At 49.8% G+C, this 17,371-nt stretch overlaps 1 protein-coding gene across 1 annotated transcript in view; it reads right to left on the bottom strand.

Moving 5' to 3' along the window:
* ABR (ABR activator of RhoGEF and GTPase) overlaps positions 1–2,330 on the bottom strand; it is a 725,529-nt gene extending 723,199 nt beyond the window's left edge. The window contains exon 1 of the mRNA XM_063955968.1: positions 1,447–2,330. Coding sequence (XP_063812038.1) covers positions 1,447–2,287 — 841 coding nt within the window. The 5' untranslated portion in view covers positions 2,288–2,330. The remainder of the gene's footprint in view (positions 1–1,446) is intronic.
* Between the last annotated feature and the right edge of the window lie 15,041 nt (positions 2,331–17,371).

Below are 17,371 nucleotides of genomic sequence, written 5' to 3'. Positions count from 1 at the left end.
CCATGCTATCGTTTAATAATAGTAACTACCACATGAGCAGGATCACTGTAAAGGGCCATACACACTAGAGAATATATACCGCAGATCTGACCGATATATCATTCACATTGTCTAGTAGTGTGTATGGCCCTACCAATCAACGATGCGCGCACCTGTGCTCGTGGATTGGAGGTCGGCGGTTGGCCGCGCAGCATGCTCACTTGTGACGGCGCTCATCACGGCATGTGTGTACGTTTATTAAGTTGGTGGCACAGTGGAAATTGGTGGGGGAGTGGGTGAAAAAAAACTTAATTGGTTCCCCCTTCTACAGCCCTGGCCACACACCCAGAAATGCCTCCCCAATATTAAAATATGTAAAAAAGTGCCAATCCTAAAATATCTTTCGTCTTTCAAATTGTTTGAAAAATTGCTTAGTGTGTACACTCAATTTCGTTTGTCAGGGCTCTGGGAAGTTCAAGGGAAATTGCTCATCTTCCACATTGGTCATGTTTTCTAGTGTGTAGGGCCCTTTATGGGCCCTACACACTGCGCAATATTAGTGAAAGCTACAGTATGAACGATCTCGTTTATTAATGAACGAGATACCATTCATATCTTTCAGTGTGGAGGCACCAGTGATGAACGATGCTTGTGCATGCAGGCCAATATGGACAATCTCTCTGCACCTCTTGTCATCTGTCTGTGGCCCCTCCCCACTAGATTGTTAGCTCTTCAGAGCAGGGCCCTCTTTTCTCTTGTTATCTAAGCCCTCGTCTCGACACATTTCACTCGCAGCTCTCCCCTACTCAACGACCATCTTTACCTGCTTTCTCTCCTGCTAGTAAAGGCTCATCTCCATCTATGGCCACCAGCCCCTAGTAGGACGATGATCACTCCCTCAATACTTGCATCTTAGCTGTATTATGTCTTGAGAATGCAAGGTGCTCTTTGTTACCTGTACTCCTATTTCTGTTATTTATTTACTATAATGCCAAGTTTTGTCTCCCTGTACTGCCCCTTGTACGGCGCTGCAAAACACTTGTGGCGCCTTATAAATAAAATAATAACAACAACAACAACAACCTCGTCCATATTTGCCTGCACTTCTATGGAGCCGGGTGACGGGGGAAGTGAATAAACTTCACTCCCCCCTCGTCAATAACCCCCCCCGCCCACCCGTATCCACAGTCGGGCAGCTCGGCGGCGGATCGCAAAATGTGTAGGGCCCATTAGAACGACAAATCGTGAAGAACGTTCAGTGCGTACGCTCAATCATCTTACAAGATAAAGTAACCTCCATACAATGGCAAAAATTATATTAGTGTGACATGCCTGGTCAGACACAGGTCGAGGATTGTAGTCACACAGCAACTGGCATGCCACCTGATGCCTACTAAAGGCTGAGGCATCCCATGCCCTCTCAGGTTGGCACCAGTTCCGGGCAGCACAGAGAAAGCTGGGACCTACCTAGAGAATCGTTATCCTCCCGGTCTGAGCTTAGGTAACCATTGCTGCTCCTCTCCGGAGAGCTGTGCCTGGGCGAGTCCCCCCCTGGCACCTGTAACAGGTCTCTGCGTGGCAGGATGCCCTCTTCAGGTAACTGTAACTCGGGGCGCTCCTCCAGCTGTGGCAGCAGGTTGGCCAGCACAAAGCTCACGGTGCTGCCTTCTTCATCCTCGAAGTCCCGGTCTGGCACAGGTGGTAGCGGAATGAGAGCGGGTGGGGGCGCAGGTGGCACCGGAATGAGGGCGGGCGGGGGCACCGGAATGAAAGCGGGCGGTGCAGGGGGCTGCCTCACGGACACCCGCTTGGGAGGCGGCGGCGGGGGCAGCTTAGAGCGCTGTCGGGGTACGGGTCTGGGCTCCCGGGACAGGGCGCTCTCTAAGTACAGGACTTTAAATTTCTCCTCCGCTAGGACTTGTTGCAGTCGCCGGAGGTTCTCCCTGCAGCGCTCCAGCTCCTGCCTCATGTTCTCCGCCGTGCTCAGGTCCATCACCGGAGCTTCCTCCCCGGGGAACTCCGACTGCCAGTGCCGCTCGAAGTCCCGGGGATCCCACATGTCTGTTGCCCCTGAGATGGCGGGGGACCCCGGCTCTGTGCCGGGCTGAAGCGGGAAAGGGGGTAATGCAGCGCCTTCTGATCCCACACTCCGGGCAGGCGGTGGAGCGTCAGTCCCCAGCACCTGTAGCCCCTCAGCGCCAGGTGCAGCACATCCCGGTAACACACGCCGCACGCAGAAACTTTCTTCCAGGGCTTCCGTCTGACGGGTGGGGTGTACCCGCAGTGACATCACTGGCACGCCCGCCATACTGTCAGGCGGAGCTTGCTCAGAGATCTGTAGAACCGTCAGGGTGAGAGCCTGAGGTGCCCGGTTCCCGCAGAGAGAGGGTGAGAGGTGCCTGGTGCCCCCAACTGTCTAATGTGACTATTACAACGCTACTGGGAAAAGAAACAAAAACAGCTGGGGTGCCCCAGTGACACTTGCAGCAGGGGTGCCAGGGATTGGTGGTGACTTCATAGGAAAGGGACGTGGTCAGTTTTGCTCCCTGTAGTTTTGCCCCTTGTAGCGTTGTGCACCCTGTAGAGCTGTGCCCACAGTAGCTGTTATGCCCCCTGCAGCTGTTGTGCCCCCAGTAGCTGTTATGCCCCCTGCAGCTGTTGTGCCCCCAGTAGCTGTTATGCCCCCTGCAGCTGTGCCCCCATTAGTTGTGCCCCCTGCAGCTGTGCCCCCATTAGTTGTGGCCCCAGTAATAGTGCCCCCTGCAGCTGTGCCCCCATTAGTTGTGGCCCCTGTAGTTGTGCCCCCTGCAGCTGTGCCCCCAGTAGTTGTGCCCCCCTTAGTGTACCCCCATTAGTTGTGGCCCCAGTAGTTGTGCCCCCCTTAGTGTGCCCCCTGCAGCTGTGCCCCCATTGTGGCCCCAGTAGTTGTGCCCCCATTAGTTGTGGTCCCAGTAGTTGTGCCCCCTGCAGCTGTGCCCCCATTAGTTGTGGCCCCAGTAATAGTGCCCCCTGCAGCTGTGCCCCCATTAGTTGTGGTCCCTGTAGTTGTGCCCCCCTTAGTGTGCCCTCATTAGTTGTGGCCCCAGTAGTTGTGCCCCCCTTAGTGTGCCCCCTGCAGCTGTGCCCCCATTAGTTGTGGCCCCAGTAGTTGTGCCCCCATTAGTTGTGGCCCCTGTAGTTGTGCCCCCCTTAGTATGCCCCCTGCAGCTGTGCCCCCATTAGTTGTGGCCCCAGTAGTTGTGCCCCCATTAGTTGTGGCCCCTGTAGTTGTGCCCCCCTTAGTGTGCCCCCTGCAGCTGTGCCCCCATTAGTTGTGACCCCAGTAGTTGTGCCCCCATTAGTTGTGGCCCCTGTAGTTGTGCCCCCCTTAGTATGCCCCCTGCAGCTGTGCCTCCATTAGTAGTGCCCAAAAGTAGCTGTGCACCTAGTAAAAAAAAATAAAAAATACCAGCCCCGTTCGTGTTCCCGATCACTGCTCTCTGTCTCCGACACCGCTCCTCTGCGCTATGGGAGAGACGTCATGACGTCTCTCCCATAGCGCTGCACAGAAAGGTCCTCTCCGCGAAGGAAAACTAGACGCTACCTCACTGCGCGTCTAGATTCCCTTTGCGGAGAGGACCTTTTCAAACCCACTGCCGCCGCCATCCTAGTTAGTAGCGGCTCTTGCCACGGCGGCGGCGCCCCAGGCAAAAGTACTGCTTGCCCGTGGCAAGAGCCGCTACTGTCCAGGACCAATTCAAATTATTTATGGTCAAAACCAGAGCTGGTGGCTGTCACATCCTGTCTCTCACCACACAACTGAACCTAAGGATGACATATAAACACTATTTACTTAATTTAATATTTTTTCTAATTTTATCAAGAAACCTTTGGCTTTGGGGTTCCTTGAACAAAATTCTGATACTCTAGGGGGCTGTGATTTCAGTACGTCTGGGAACCACTGATATGTGATGAGAATAATGAGGCAGTTGCACAATACCAGTGGTAATGGCCGTAATTTGATCTCTACCACACTTAAAGGCATACTTATTAATAATCCTGTTTTCTCTGACGTCCTAGTGGATGCTGGGGACTCCGAAAGGACCATGGGGAATAGCGGCTCCGCAGGCACAAAAGTAAAAGCTTTAGGACTAGCTGGTGTGCACTGGCTCCTCCCCCTATGACCCTCCTCCAAGCCTCAGTTAGATTTTTGTGCCCGAACGAGAAGGGTGCAATCTAGGTGGCTCTCCTGAGCTGCTTAGAGTAAAAGTTTAAATTAGGTTTTTTATTTTCAGTGAGTCCTGCTGGCAACAGGCTCACTGCATCGAGGGACTAAGGGGAGAAGAAGCGAACTCACCTGCGTGCAGAGTGGATTGGGCTTCTTAGGCTACTGGACATTAGCTCCAGAGGGACGATCACAGGCCCAGCCATGGATGGGTCCCAGAGCCGCGCCGCCGTCCCCCTTACAGAGCCAGAACAGCAGAAGAGGTCCGGAAAATCGGCGGCAGAAGACGTCCTGTCTTCAATAAGGTAGCGCACAGCACCGCAGCTGTGCGCCATTGCTCTCAGCACACTTCACACTCCGGTCACTGAGGGTGCAGGGCGCTGGGGGGGGCGCCCTGAGACGCAATAAAAATACCTTAGATGGCAAAAAAATACATCACATATAGCTCCTGGGCTATATGGATGCATTTAACCCCTGCCAGAATACATAGAAAAACGGGAGATAAGGCCGCCGATAAGGGGGCGGAGCCTATCTCCTCAGCACACTGGCGCCATTTTCCCTCACAGCTCCGTTGGAGGGAAGCTCCCTCGCTCTCCCCTGCAGTCACTACACTACAGAAAGGGTTAAAAAAGAGAGGGGGGGCACTGATTACGCGTAGTATTAAAGATACAACAGCTATAAGGGGAAAAACACTTATATAAGGTTATCCCTGTATATATATAGCGCTCTAGTGTGTGCTGGCAAACTCTCCCTCTGTCTCCCCAAAGGGCTAGTGGGGTCCTGTCCTCTATCAGAGCATTCCCTGTGTGTGTGCTGTATGTCGGTACGTTTGTGTCGACATGTATGAGGAGAAAAATGAAGGAGACGGAGCAGATTGCCTGTAATAGTGATGTCACCCCCTAGGGGGTCGACACCTGAGTGGATGAACTGTTGGAAGGAATTACGTGACAGTGTCAGCTCTGTATAAAAGACAGTGGTTGACATGAGACAGCCGGCTACTCAGCTTGTGCCTGTCCAGACGTCTCATAGGCCGTCAGGGGCTCTAAAGCGCCCGTTACCTCAGATGGCATATATAGACGCCGACACGGATACTGACTCCAGTGTCGACGGTGAAGAGACAAATGTGACTTCCAGTAGGGCCACACGTTACATAATTGAGGCAATAAAAAATGTTTTCTCTATCGTCCTAAGTGGATGCTGGGGTTCCTGAAAGGACCATGGGGAATAGCGGCTCCGCAGGAGACAGGGCACAAAAAAGTAAAGCTTTTACCAGATCAGGTGGTGTGCACTGGCTCCTCCCCCTATGACCCTCCTCCAGACTCCAGTTAGATTTTGTGCCCGAACGAGAAGGGTGCAATCTAGGTGGCTCTCCTAAAGAGCTGCTTAGAGAAAGTTTAGCTTAGGTTTTTTACTTTACAGTGAGTCCTGCTGGCAACAGGATCACTGCAACGAGGGACTTAGGGGAGAAGTAGTGAACTCACCTGCGTGCAGAGTGGATTTGCTGCTTGGCTACTGGACACTAGCTCCAGAGGGACGATCACAGGTACAGCCTGGATGGTCACCGGAGCCGCGCCGCCGGCCCCCTTGCAGACGCTGAAGAGAGAAGAGGTCCAAAATCGGCGGCTGAAGACTCCTGAGTCTTCATAAAGGTAGCGCACAGCACTGCAGCTGTGCGCCATTTTCCTCTCAGCACACTTCACACAACAGTCACTGAGGGTGCAGAGCGCTGGGGGGGGCGCTCTGAGAGGCAAATAAAAACCTTATTAGAGGCAAAAAATACCTCACATATAGCCCACAGAGGCTATATGGAGATATTTAACCCCTGCCTAACTTCAAAAATAGCGGGAGACGAGCCCGCCGTAAAAGGGGCGGGGCCTATCTCCTCAGCACACAGCGCCATTTTCTCTCACAGAAAAGCTGGAGAGAAGGCTCCCAGGCTCTCCCCTGCACTGCACTACAGAAACAGGGTTAAAACAGAGAGGGGGGGCACTGATTTTGGCGATATTGTATATATATAAAAGATGCTATAAGGGAGAAACACTTATATAAGGTTGTCCCTATATAATTATAGCGTTTTTGGTGTGTGCTGGCAGACTCTCCCTCTGTCTCCCCAAAGGGCTAGTGGGTCCTGTCCTCTGTCAGAGCATTCCCGGTGTGTGTGCTGTGTGTCGGTACGTGTGTGTCGACATGTATGAGGACGATGTTGGTGAGGAGGCGGAGAAATTGCCTGTAATGGTGATGTCACTCTCTAGGGAGTCGACACCGGAATGGATGGCTTATTTAGAGAATTACGTGAGAATGTCAACACGCTGCAAGGTCGGTTGACGACATGAGACGGCCGACAATCTATTAGGACCGGTCCAGGCGTCTCAGAAACACCGTCAGGGGTTTTAAAAACGCCCATTTACCTCAGTCGGTCGACACAGACACAGACACGGACACTGAATACAGTGTCGACGGTGAATAAACAAACGTATTTCTCATTAGGGCCACACGTTAAGGGCAATGAAGGAGGTGTTACGTGTTTCTGATACTACAAGTACCACAAGAAAGGGTATTATGTGGGAGTGGAAAAAACTACCTGTAGTTTTTCCTGAATCAGATAAAATAAAATGAAGTGTGTGATGATGCGTAGGGTTACCCCGATAGCAAATATTGGCGTTATACCCTTTCCCGCCAGAAATTAGGGTACGTTGGGAAACACCCCTTAGGGTGATAAGGCGCTCACACGCTTATCAAGTGGCGTTACCGTCTCCAGATACGGCCGCCCTCAAGGAGCCAGCTGATAGGAAGCTGGAAAAATATCCTAAAAAGTATATACACACATACGGTGGTTATACTGCGACCAGCGATCGCCATCAGCCTGGAGATGCAGTGCTGGGTTGGCTTGGTCGGATTCCCTGACTGAAAATATTTTATTCATGTAGAGCATTTAATAGGATGCATTCTATATATATGTATGTGAGATGCACAGAGGGATATTTGCTCTCTGGCATCAAGATAAGTGCGTTGTCCATATCTCCCAGAAGATGTCAGGGACACGACAGTGGTCAGGTGATACAGATCCCATACGGCAGATGGAAGTATTGCTGTATAAAGGGAAGGAGTTATTTGGGGGTCGGTCCATCGGACCTGGGGACCACAGCAACAGCTGGGAAATCCAACCTTTTTTACCCCAAGTTACATCTCAGCTAAAAAAGACACCGTCTTTTCAGCCTCAATCTTTCCTTTCCCATGAGGGCATGCAGGCAAAAGGCCAGTCATATCTGCCCAGACATAGAGGTAAGGGAAGTAGACTGCAGCAGGCAGCCCTTTCCCAGGAAAAGAAGCCCTCCACCGCGTCTGCCAAGTCCTCAGCATGACGCTGGGGCCGTGCAAGCGGACTCAAGGTGGGGGGGTAGTCTCAAGAGTCTCAGGGCGCAGTGGGATCACTCGCAAGTTGACCCCTAGATCGTACGAGTATTATCCCAGGGGTAAAGATTGGAGAGTCGAGACATCTTCTCCTCGCAGGTTCCTGAAGTCTGCTTTACCAACGGCTCCCTCCGACAGGGAGGCAGCATTGGAAACAATTCACAAGCTGTATATCCAGCAGGTGATAATCAAAGTACCCCTCCTACGACAAGGAAAAGGGTATTATTTTTCCACACTATATTGTGGTACTGAAGCCAGACGGCTTGGTGACACATAGTCTAAATCTAAAATGTTTTGAACACTTACATAAAAGGTTCAAATCGAGATAAAGTCACTCAGAGCAGTGATAGCGAACCGGAAAAAAGGGGACTATATGGTGTCCCTGGACATCAAGGATTACCTCCATGTCCAAATTTTGTCCTTCTCATCAAGGGTACCTCTGGTTCGTGGTACAGAACTGTCAATATCAGTTTCAGACGATGCCGTTTGAATTATCCACGGCACCCCGGGCCTTTTTACCAAGGTAATGGCCGAAAAGATGTTTCTTCAAAGAAAAAAGGCATCTAAATTATCCCTTACTTGCACGACCTAAAAAGGGCAAGTTCCAGAGAACAGTTGGAGGTCGGAAGAGCACTATCTAAAGTAGTTCTTCGACGGCACGACTGGATTCTAAATATTCCAAGAATCGCAGCTGTTTTCCGACGATACGTCTGCTGTTCCTAGGGATGATTCTGGACACGGTTCAGAAAAAGGTTTTTCTTCCCGAGGAAAAAGCCAAGGAGTTATCCGACCTGTCAGGAACCTCCTAAAACCAGGAAAGGTGTCTGTACATCAATGCACAAGAGTCCTGGGAAAAATGGTGGCTTTTTACGAAGCAATTCCATTCGGCAGATTCCATGCAAGAATTTTCCAAAGGGATCTGTTGGACAAATGGTCAGGGTCGCATCCTCAGATGCACCTGCGAATAACCCTGTCGCCAAGGACAAGGGTATATCTTCTGTGGTGGTTGCAAAAGGCTCATCTATTGGAGGGCCGCAGATTCGGCATACAGGATTTGATCCTGGTGACCACGGACGCCAGCCTGAGAGGTTGGGGAGCAGTCACACAAGGAAGAAACTTCCAGGGGGTATGGACGAACCTGGAAAAGTCTCTTCACATAAACATTCTGGTACTAAGAGCAATCTAAAATGCTCTAAGCCAGGCGGAACCACTCCTGCAAGGAAAACCGGTGTTGATTCAGTCGGACAACATCACGGCGGTCGCCCATGTAAACAGACAGGGCGGCACAAGAAGCAGGAGTGCAATGGCAGAAGCTGCCAAGATTCTTCGCTGGGCGGAGAATCACGTAATAGCACTGTCAGCAGTGTTCTTCCCGGGCGTGGACAACTGGGAAGCAGACTTCCTCAGCAGACACGATATTCACCCGGGAGAGGGGGGTCTTCATCCAGAAGTCTTCCACATGCTAATAAACTGTTGGGAAAGACCAATGGTAGACATGATGGCGTCTCGCCTCAACAAGAAACTGGACAAGTATTGCGCCAGGTCAAGAGATCCACAGGCAATAGCTGTGGACGCACTGGTAACACCTTGGGTGTACAAATCAGTATATGTGTTTCCTCCTCTGCCTCTCATACCAAAGGTATTGAAGATTATACGGTGAGGAGGAGTAAGAACAATACTAGTGGCTCCGGATTGGCCAAGAAGGACTTGGTACCCGGAACTTCAAGAGTTGGTCACGGACGACCCGTGCCCTCTACTTCTGAGAAGGGACCTGCTACAACAGGGTCCCTGTCTCTTTCAAGACTTACCGCGGCTGCGTTTGACGGCATGGCGGTTGAACGCCAGATCCTAAAAGGGAAAGGCATTCCAGAAGAAGTCATTCCTACCTTGATTAAGGCAAGGAAGGAAGTCACCGCGAAACATTATCACCGCATTTGGCGAAAATATGTCGCGTGGTGCGAGGATCGGAGTGTTCCGACGGAGGAATTTCAACTGGGTCGTTTCCTACATTTCCTACAATCAGGATTGTCTATGGGTCTCAAATTGAGATCTATTAAGGTTCAAATTTCGGCCCTGTCAATATTCTTCCAAAAAGAATTGGCCTCAGTTCCTGAGGTACAGACTTTTGTTAAAGGAGTACTGCATATACAGCCTCCTGTGGTGCCTCCGGTGGCACCGTGGGATCTAAATGTAGTTTTAGATTTCCTCAAATCCCATTGGTTTGAACCATTGAAAAAGGTGGATTTTAAATATCTCACATGGAAAGTGACTATGTTACTGGCCCTGGCTTCCGCCAGGAGAGTATCTGAATTGGCGGCTTTATCTTATAAAAGCCCTTATCTAATCTTCCATTCGGATAGGGCAGAACTGAGGACTCGTCCGCATTTTCTCCCTAAGGTGGTATCAGCGTTTCACCTGAACCAACCTATTGTGGTGCCTGCGGCCACTGGCGACTTGGAGGACTCCAAGTTGTTGGACGTTGTCAGAGCCTTAAAAATATACATTTCAAGGACGGCTGAAGTCAGAAAATCTGACTCGCTGTTGATACTATATGCACCCAACAAGTTGGGTGCCCCTGCTTCTAAGCAGACGATTGCTCGTTGGATTTGTAACACAATTCAACTTGCTCATTCTGTGGCAGGCCTGCCACAGCCTAAATCTGTTAAGGCCCATTCCACAAGGAAGGTGGGCTCATCTTGGGCGGCTGCCCGAGGGGTCTCGGCATTACAATTCTGTCGAGCAGCTACGTGGTCGGGGGAAAACACGTTTGTAAAATTCTACAAATTTGATACCCTGGCAAAAGAGGACTTGGAATTCTCTCATTCGGTGCTGCAGAGTCATCCGCACTCTCCCGCCCGTTTGGGAGCTTTGGTATAATCCCCATGGTCCTTTCAGGAACCCCAGCATCCACTTAGGACGATAGAGAAAATAAGAATTTACTTACCGATAATTCTATTTCTCGGAGTCCGTAGTGGATGCTGGGCGCCCATCCCAAGTGCGGATTATCTGCAATACTGTACATAGTTATTGTTAACAAATTCGGGTTATATTGTTAAGGAGCCATCTTTAAGAGGCTCTTTCTGTTATCATACTGTTAACTGGGTTTAGATCACAAGTTGTACGGTGTGATTGGTGTGGCTGGTATGAGTCTTACCCGGGATTCAAATTGCCTCCCTTATTGTGTACGCTCGTCCGGGCACAGTACCTAACTGGAGTCTGGAGGAGGGTCATAGGGGGAGGAGCCAGTGCACACCACCTGATCTGGTAAAAGCTTTACTTTTTTGTGCCCTGTCTCCTGCGGAGCCGCTATTCCCCATGGTCCTTTCAGGAACCCCAGCATCCACTACGGACTCCGAGAAATAGAATTATCGGTAAGTAAATTCTTATTTTACACATTTCTGATAAACGAGTACCACCAAAAAGGGGTATTATGTTCGGGGAGGAAAAACTACCTGTAGTTTTCCTGAATCTGAGAAATTAAATGAGGTGTGTGATGATGCGTGGGTTTCCCCCGATAACAACTGATAATTTCTAAAATGTTATTGGCATTATATCCTTTCCCGCCAGAGGTTAGGGTGCGTTGGGAAACACCCCCTAGGGTGGATAAAGCGCTCACATGCTTGTAAGGGCTCTACCCTCTCCTGAGATGGCCGCCCTTAAGGATCTTGCTGATAGAAAGCAGGAGGGTATCCTAAAATGTATTTACACACATACTGGTGTTATACTACGACCGGCAATCGCCTCAGCCTGGATGTGCAGTGCTGGGTTGGCGTGGTCGGATTCCCTGACTGAAAATATTGATACCCTAGATAGGGACAGTATATTTTTGCCTATAGAGCATTTAAAAGATGCATTTCTATATATGCGTGATGCACAGCGGAATATTTGCCGACTGGCATCAAGTCTAAGTGCGTTGTCCATTTCTACCAGTAGAGGGTTATGGACACGACAGTGGTCAGGTGATGCGTATTTCAAACGGCATTTGGAAGTATTGCCTTATTAAGGGGAGGAGTTATTTGGGGTCGGTCTTTCAGACCTGGTGGCCACGGCAACAGCTGGGAAATCCACGTTTGTACCCCAGGTCGCCTCTCAACATGAGAAGACGCCGTATTATCAGGCGCAGTCTTTTCGTGGACAAGCGGTCAAAAGGTTCCTCTTTTCTGCCCGTGACAGAGGCAGAGGAAAAAGGCTGCAGAAATCAGCCAATTCCCAGGAACAGAAACCCTCTCCCGCCTCTGCCAAGCCCTCAGTATGACGCTGGGGCTTTACAAGCAGACTCAGGCACGGTGGGGGCCCGTCTCAATGAATTTCAGCGCGCAGTGGGCTCACTCGCAAGTAGACCCCTGGATCCTTCAGGTGATATCTCAGGGGTACAAATTGGAATTCGAGACGTCTCCCCCTCGCCGTTTCCTAAAGTCGGCTTTACCGAGGTCTCCTTCTGACAGGGAGACAGTTTTGGAAGCCATTCACAAGCTGTATTCCCAGCAGGTGATAATCAAGGTACCCCTCCTGCAACAGGGAACGGGGTATTATTCCACACTGTTGTGGTACCGAAGCCGGACGGCTCGGTGAGACCGATTCTAAATCTAAAATCTTTGAACACTTACATACAGAGGTTCAAATTCAAGATTGAGTCACTCAGAGCAGTGATTGCGAACCTGGAAGAAGGGGACTACATGATGTCTCGGGACATCAAGGATGCTTACCTTCATGTCCAAATTTACCCTTCTCACCAAGGGTACCTCAGGTTTATGGTACAGAACTGTCACTATCAGTTCAGACGCTGCCGTATGGATGGTCCACGGCACCCCGGGTCTTTACCAAGGTAATGGCCGAAATGATGATATTCCTTCGAAGGAAGGGAATTTTAGTTATCCCTTACTTGGACGATTCCCTGATAAGGGTAAGATCCAGGGAACAGTTGGAGGTCGGTGTAGCACTATCTCAGGTAGTGTTGCGGCAGCACGATTGAATTCTCAATATTCCAAAATCGCAGCTGGTTCCGACGACTCGTCTTCTGTTCCTAGGGATGATCCTGGACACAGTCCAGAAAAAGGTGTTTCTCCCGGAGGAGAAAGCCAGGGAGTGATCCGAGCTAGTCAGGAACCTCCTAAAACCGAGCCAAGTCTCAGTGCATCAATGCACAAGGGTTCTGGAAAAAATGGTGGCTTCCTACGAAGCAATCCCATTCGGCAGATTCCACGCAAGAACTTTCCAGTGGGACCTGCTGGACAAATGGTCCGGGTCGCATCTTCAGATGCATCAGCGGATAACCCTGTCACCAAGAACAAGGGTGTCCCTCCTGTGGTGGTTGCAGAGTGCTCATCTTCTAGAAGGCCGCAGATTCGGCATTCAGGACTGGGTCCTGGTGACCACGGATGCCAGCCTGCGAGGCTGGGGAGCAGTCACACAGGGAAGGATTTTCCAGGGCTTATGGTCAAGCCTGGAGACATCACTTCATAAATATCCTGAAGCTAAGGGCCATTTACAATGCTCTAAGCTTAGCAAGACCTCTGCTTCAAGGTCAGCCGGTGTTGATCCAGTCGGACAACATCACGGCAGTCACCCACGTAAACAGACAGGGTGGCACAAGAAGCAGGAGGGTAATGGCAGAAGCTGCAAGGATTCTTCGCTGGGCGGAAAATCATGTGATAGCACTGTCAGCAATTCCGGGAGTGGACAACTGGGAAGCAGACTTCCTCAGCAGACACGACCTCCACCCGGGAGAGTGGGGACTTCACCCAGAAGTCTTCCACATGATTATAAACCGTTGGGAAAAACTCGACAGGTATTGCGCCAGGTCAAGGGACCCTCAGGCAATAGCTGTAGACGCTCTGGTAACACCGTGGGTGTACCAGTCAGTGTATGTGTTCCCTCATCTGCCTCTCATACCCAAGGTACTGAGATTGATAAGATGGAGAGGAGTAAGCACTATATTCGTGGCTCCGGATTGGCCAAGAAGGACTTGGTAACCGGAACTTCAAAAGATGCTCACGGAGGATCCGTGGCCTCTACCTCTAAGAAGGGACCTGCTTCAGCAAGGACCCTGTCTGTTCCAAGACTTACCGCAACTGCGTTTGACGGCATGGCGGTTGAACGCCGGATCCTGAAGGAAAAAAGGCATTCCGGATGAGGTCATCCCTATCCTGATCAAAGCCAGGAAGGATGTAACCGCAAAACATTATCACCGCATTTGGCGAAAATATGTTGCGTGGTGCGAGGCCAGTAAGGCTCGACGGAGGAAATTCAACTGGGTCGATTCCTACATTTCCTGCAAACAGGAGTGTCTATGGGCCTGATATTGGGGTCCATTAAGGTTCAAATTTCGGCCCTGTCAATTTTCTTCCAAAAAGAACTAGCTTCAGTCCCTGAAGTTCAGACGTTGTAAAAGGGGTACTGCATATACAGCCTCCTTTTGTGCCTCCAGTGGCACCTTGGGATCTCAATGTAGTTTTTGGGTTCCAAAAAGTCACATTGGTTTGAACCACTTAAATCTGTGGAGTTAAAATATCTCACATGGAAAGTGGTCATGCTGTTGGCCCTGGCCTGGGCCAGGCGCGTGTCAGAATTGGCGGCTTTATCCTGTAAAAGCCCTTATCTGATTTTCCATTCGGACAGGGCGGAATTGAGGACTCGTCCTCAGTTTCTCCCTAAGGTGGTTTCAGCGTTTCACCTGAACCAACCTATTGTGGTGCCTGCGGCTACTAGGGACTTGGAGGACTCCAAGTTGCTAGACGTTGTCAGGGCCCTGAAAATATATGTTTCCAGGACGGCTGGAGTCAGAAAATCTGACTCGCTGTTTATCCTGTATGCACCCAACAAGCTGGGTGCTCCTGCTTCTAAGCAGACTATTGCTCGTTGGATTTGTAGTACAATTCAGCTTGCACATTCTGTGGCAGGCCTGCCACAGCCAAAAATCTGTAAATGCCCACTCCACAAGGAAGATGGGCTCATCTTGGGCGGCTGCCCGAGGGGTCTCGGCTTTACAAATTTGCCGAGCAGCTACTTGGTCAGGAGCAAATACGTTTGTAAAATTCTACAAAATTGATACCCTGGCTGAGGAGGACCTGGAGTTCTCTCAGTTGGTGCTGCAGAGTCATCCGCACTCTCCCGCCCGTTTGGGAGTTTTGGTATAATCCCCATGGTCCTTTCGGAGTCCCCAGCATCCACTAGGACGTCAGAGAAAATAAGAATTTACTTACCGATAATTCTATTTCTCATAGTCCGAAGTGGATGCTGGGCGCCCATCCCAAGTGCGGATTGTCTGCAATACTTGTACATAGTTACAAAAATCGGGTTATTATTGTTGTGAGCCATCTTTTCAGAGGCTCCGCTGTTATCATGCTGTTAACTGGGTTCAGATCACAGGTTGTACGGTGTGATTGCTGTGGCTGGTATGAGTCTTACCCGGGATTCAAAATCCTTCCTTATTGTGTACGCTCGTCCGGGCACAGTATCCTAACTGAGGCTTGGAGGAGGGTCATAGGGGGAGGAGCCAGTGCACACCAGCTAGTCCTAAAGCTTTTACTTTTGTGCCCAGTCTCCTGCGGAGCCGCTATTCCCCATGGTCCTTTCGGAGTCCCCAGCATCCACTACGGACTATGAGAAATAGAATTATCGGTAAGTAAATTCTTATTTTAACCCTGTTGCACTGCAGGTGGGCCAGAAGTAATGTGCAGAGAGAGTTAAATACTGTGACTTAGGCCCTCATTCCGAGTTGATCGCTCGCTAGCTGCTTTTAGCAGCAGGGCAAATGCTAAGCCGCCGCCCTCTGGGAGTGTATCTTAGCTTAGCAGAAGTGCGAACGAAAGGTTAGCAGTTCTGCTACTAAAAAATTTCATGCAGTTTCAGAGTGACTCGATACTTACTCCTACCTTGCAATGACTGCAGAATGTTTAGTTCCTGGTTTGACGTCACAAACACGCTCTGCGTTCGGCCAGCCACTCCCCCGTTTCCCCAGCCACTCCTGCGTTTTTATCAGGCACGCCTGCGTTTTTCAGCACACTCCCTGAAAATGCTGAGTTGCCGCCCAGAAACACCCACTTCCTGTCACTCACACTACGAACACTCGAGCGACTGAAAAGCGTCGCTCGAGCTTGTGTAAAACTGCATAGTTTTGTGTGAAAGTACTTCTCGCGTACGCGCTGCGTACCTTACGCATGCGCAGAACAGCCGATTTTTAGCCTGATCGCTACGCTGCGAAAAACTGCAGCAAGCGATCAACTCGGAATGAGGGCCTTCATTTCCACACTGTAGTTTAGATTTCAGTTTGAACACACCCCACCCAAATCTACCATGCACAGAAACAATATAACCCACCAAAATCTATATCTCTCTGCACATCTGCCCCACCTGCAGTGTAACATGGTTTTGCCAAATTGCTTACGTTTTTGGTTTGCAATAACCGCCTGAGCTTGTAGATGTACAGATTTGCTGTGCACAAAGTTAGTCCTCTTTCCCTTTGGTGCCACTGCCCACTTCTCAAAGTTCTCAATATTGTCTTCTCGTTATGACCAGGCCATTGCTCCACTCAACTAGCATGTTTAGATCTAGTCATTATAACTTAATCATATTATTCTTGTCTCCAGCATCTAACACATTTTTTATCCATTGTGTTGGCGTATTTATTTATTATAGTATTTAACCTTTTTCATGATCACTTATCTTATTTATATTATTTAAATGTTTGATACAGTCTGTACTATAGACCATCTATAGTGTTACATATTAATACTGTATTCCATGTTCTGCATAGTGGTAGACTGTGGATTACATTTGGAAACCCCCCTCTAGAAATCCTGCGTTTGCCACTGTCTCCCATATTGCACCAGTTGGCCGAACTCTCACTTACAGTTCATCCTCACTCCACCCCTTCTGGCTCCTTCATTGATAGGTCAGCCCTTGAGATTCTACTACCCTGTGATGTGTCACCTGTCAGCAGGGGCGTATCAAGAGAGGAGGAGGCCTGTGTGCAGGATCCATCTGGGCCCCCTCCTCTCTTGCCGGCAGGGCTGCTGACTGTGGGCACGAGGGTCACCAGGGGACCCTAGCGCTGTCCCAGAGGCTAGTACGCTGATAAAGCTAAATATTTATCGTGTATATAACCCTTTATGAGGTCTAGGAACACTGTACGCTAGCTACGTAAGAAGTACCGTAAGGGTACGCTAGTTGCGTATCGATCGCTTAGCCGTGATCTAGACGCTCAAGCGTCACGTTCACTCACGGCCAAGAGATCACAGGCAGACACGTTATTGGCTGTTGACTATCGTAATGATTCGCTATAGCGTAGCGGCGCTCGGGACCACGAGGAGATCACCAGCGATGCAGACGCTCACAACGTTAAACCTTTATATCTATACCTCTAACAATGAAATACACAGTAAACCTTAGTGTAGAGACAAAGTGTAAGTGCAACCTTGTGTAACCTGATTACCTACAAAGCTGCTTGAGCGTCACCGACACTCAGAGAATACTTAACACTATAAAGAATACACAGATACCTGGCTTAGGGTCCGAAACCTATTATATGTATTATGACTATTACTTGCAAAAAGAATCACAGTACAAAGCATACACTACAGTATAACATAAACCAACTAACCAGATAACTACACAGGAAATACAATACAATACAATTCAAGTCTAATCAAGGGAAAAATACGAGAGAAAGAGAAGAGAGGGAGAGAGAGAGAAATGGCTCACAGTAAGACAATATGATTACGGAGAAAACTTACGCACAAGGGGAACGATCGCATGCGCCTCGATATCCAGCTCCCG

The sequence above is a fragment of the Pseudophryne corroboree genome, chromosome 2, assembly GCF_028390025.1.
Source record: "Pseudophryne corroboree isolate aPseCor3 chromosome 2, aPseCor3.hap2, whole genome shotgun sequence".
Taxonomy (NCBI): Eukaryota; Metazoa; Chordata; class Amphibia; order Anura; family Myobatrachidae; genus Pseudophryne; species Pseudophryne corroboree.
Note: the sequence above shows the minus strand (reverse complement) of the source record. Positions and strands in the feature narration are given on the sequence as shown.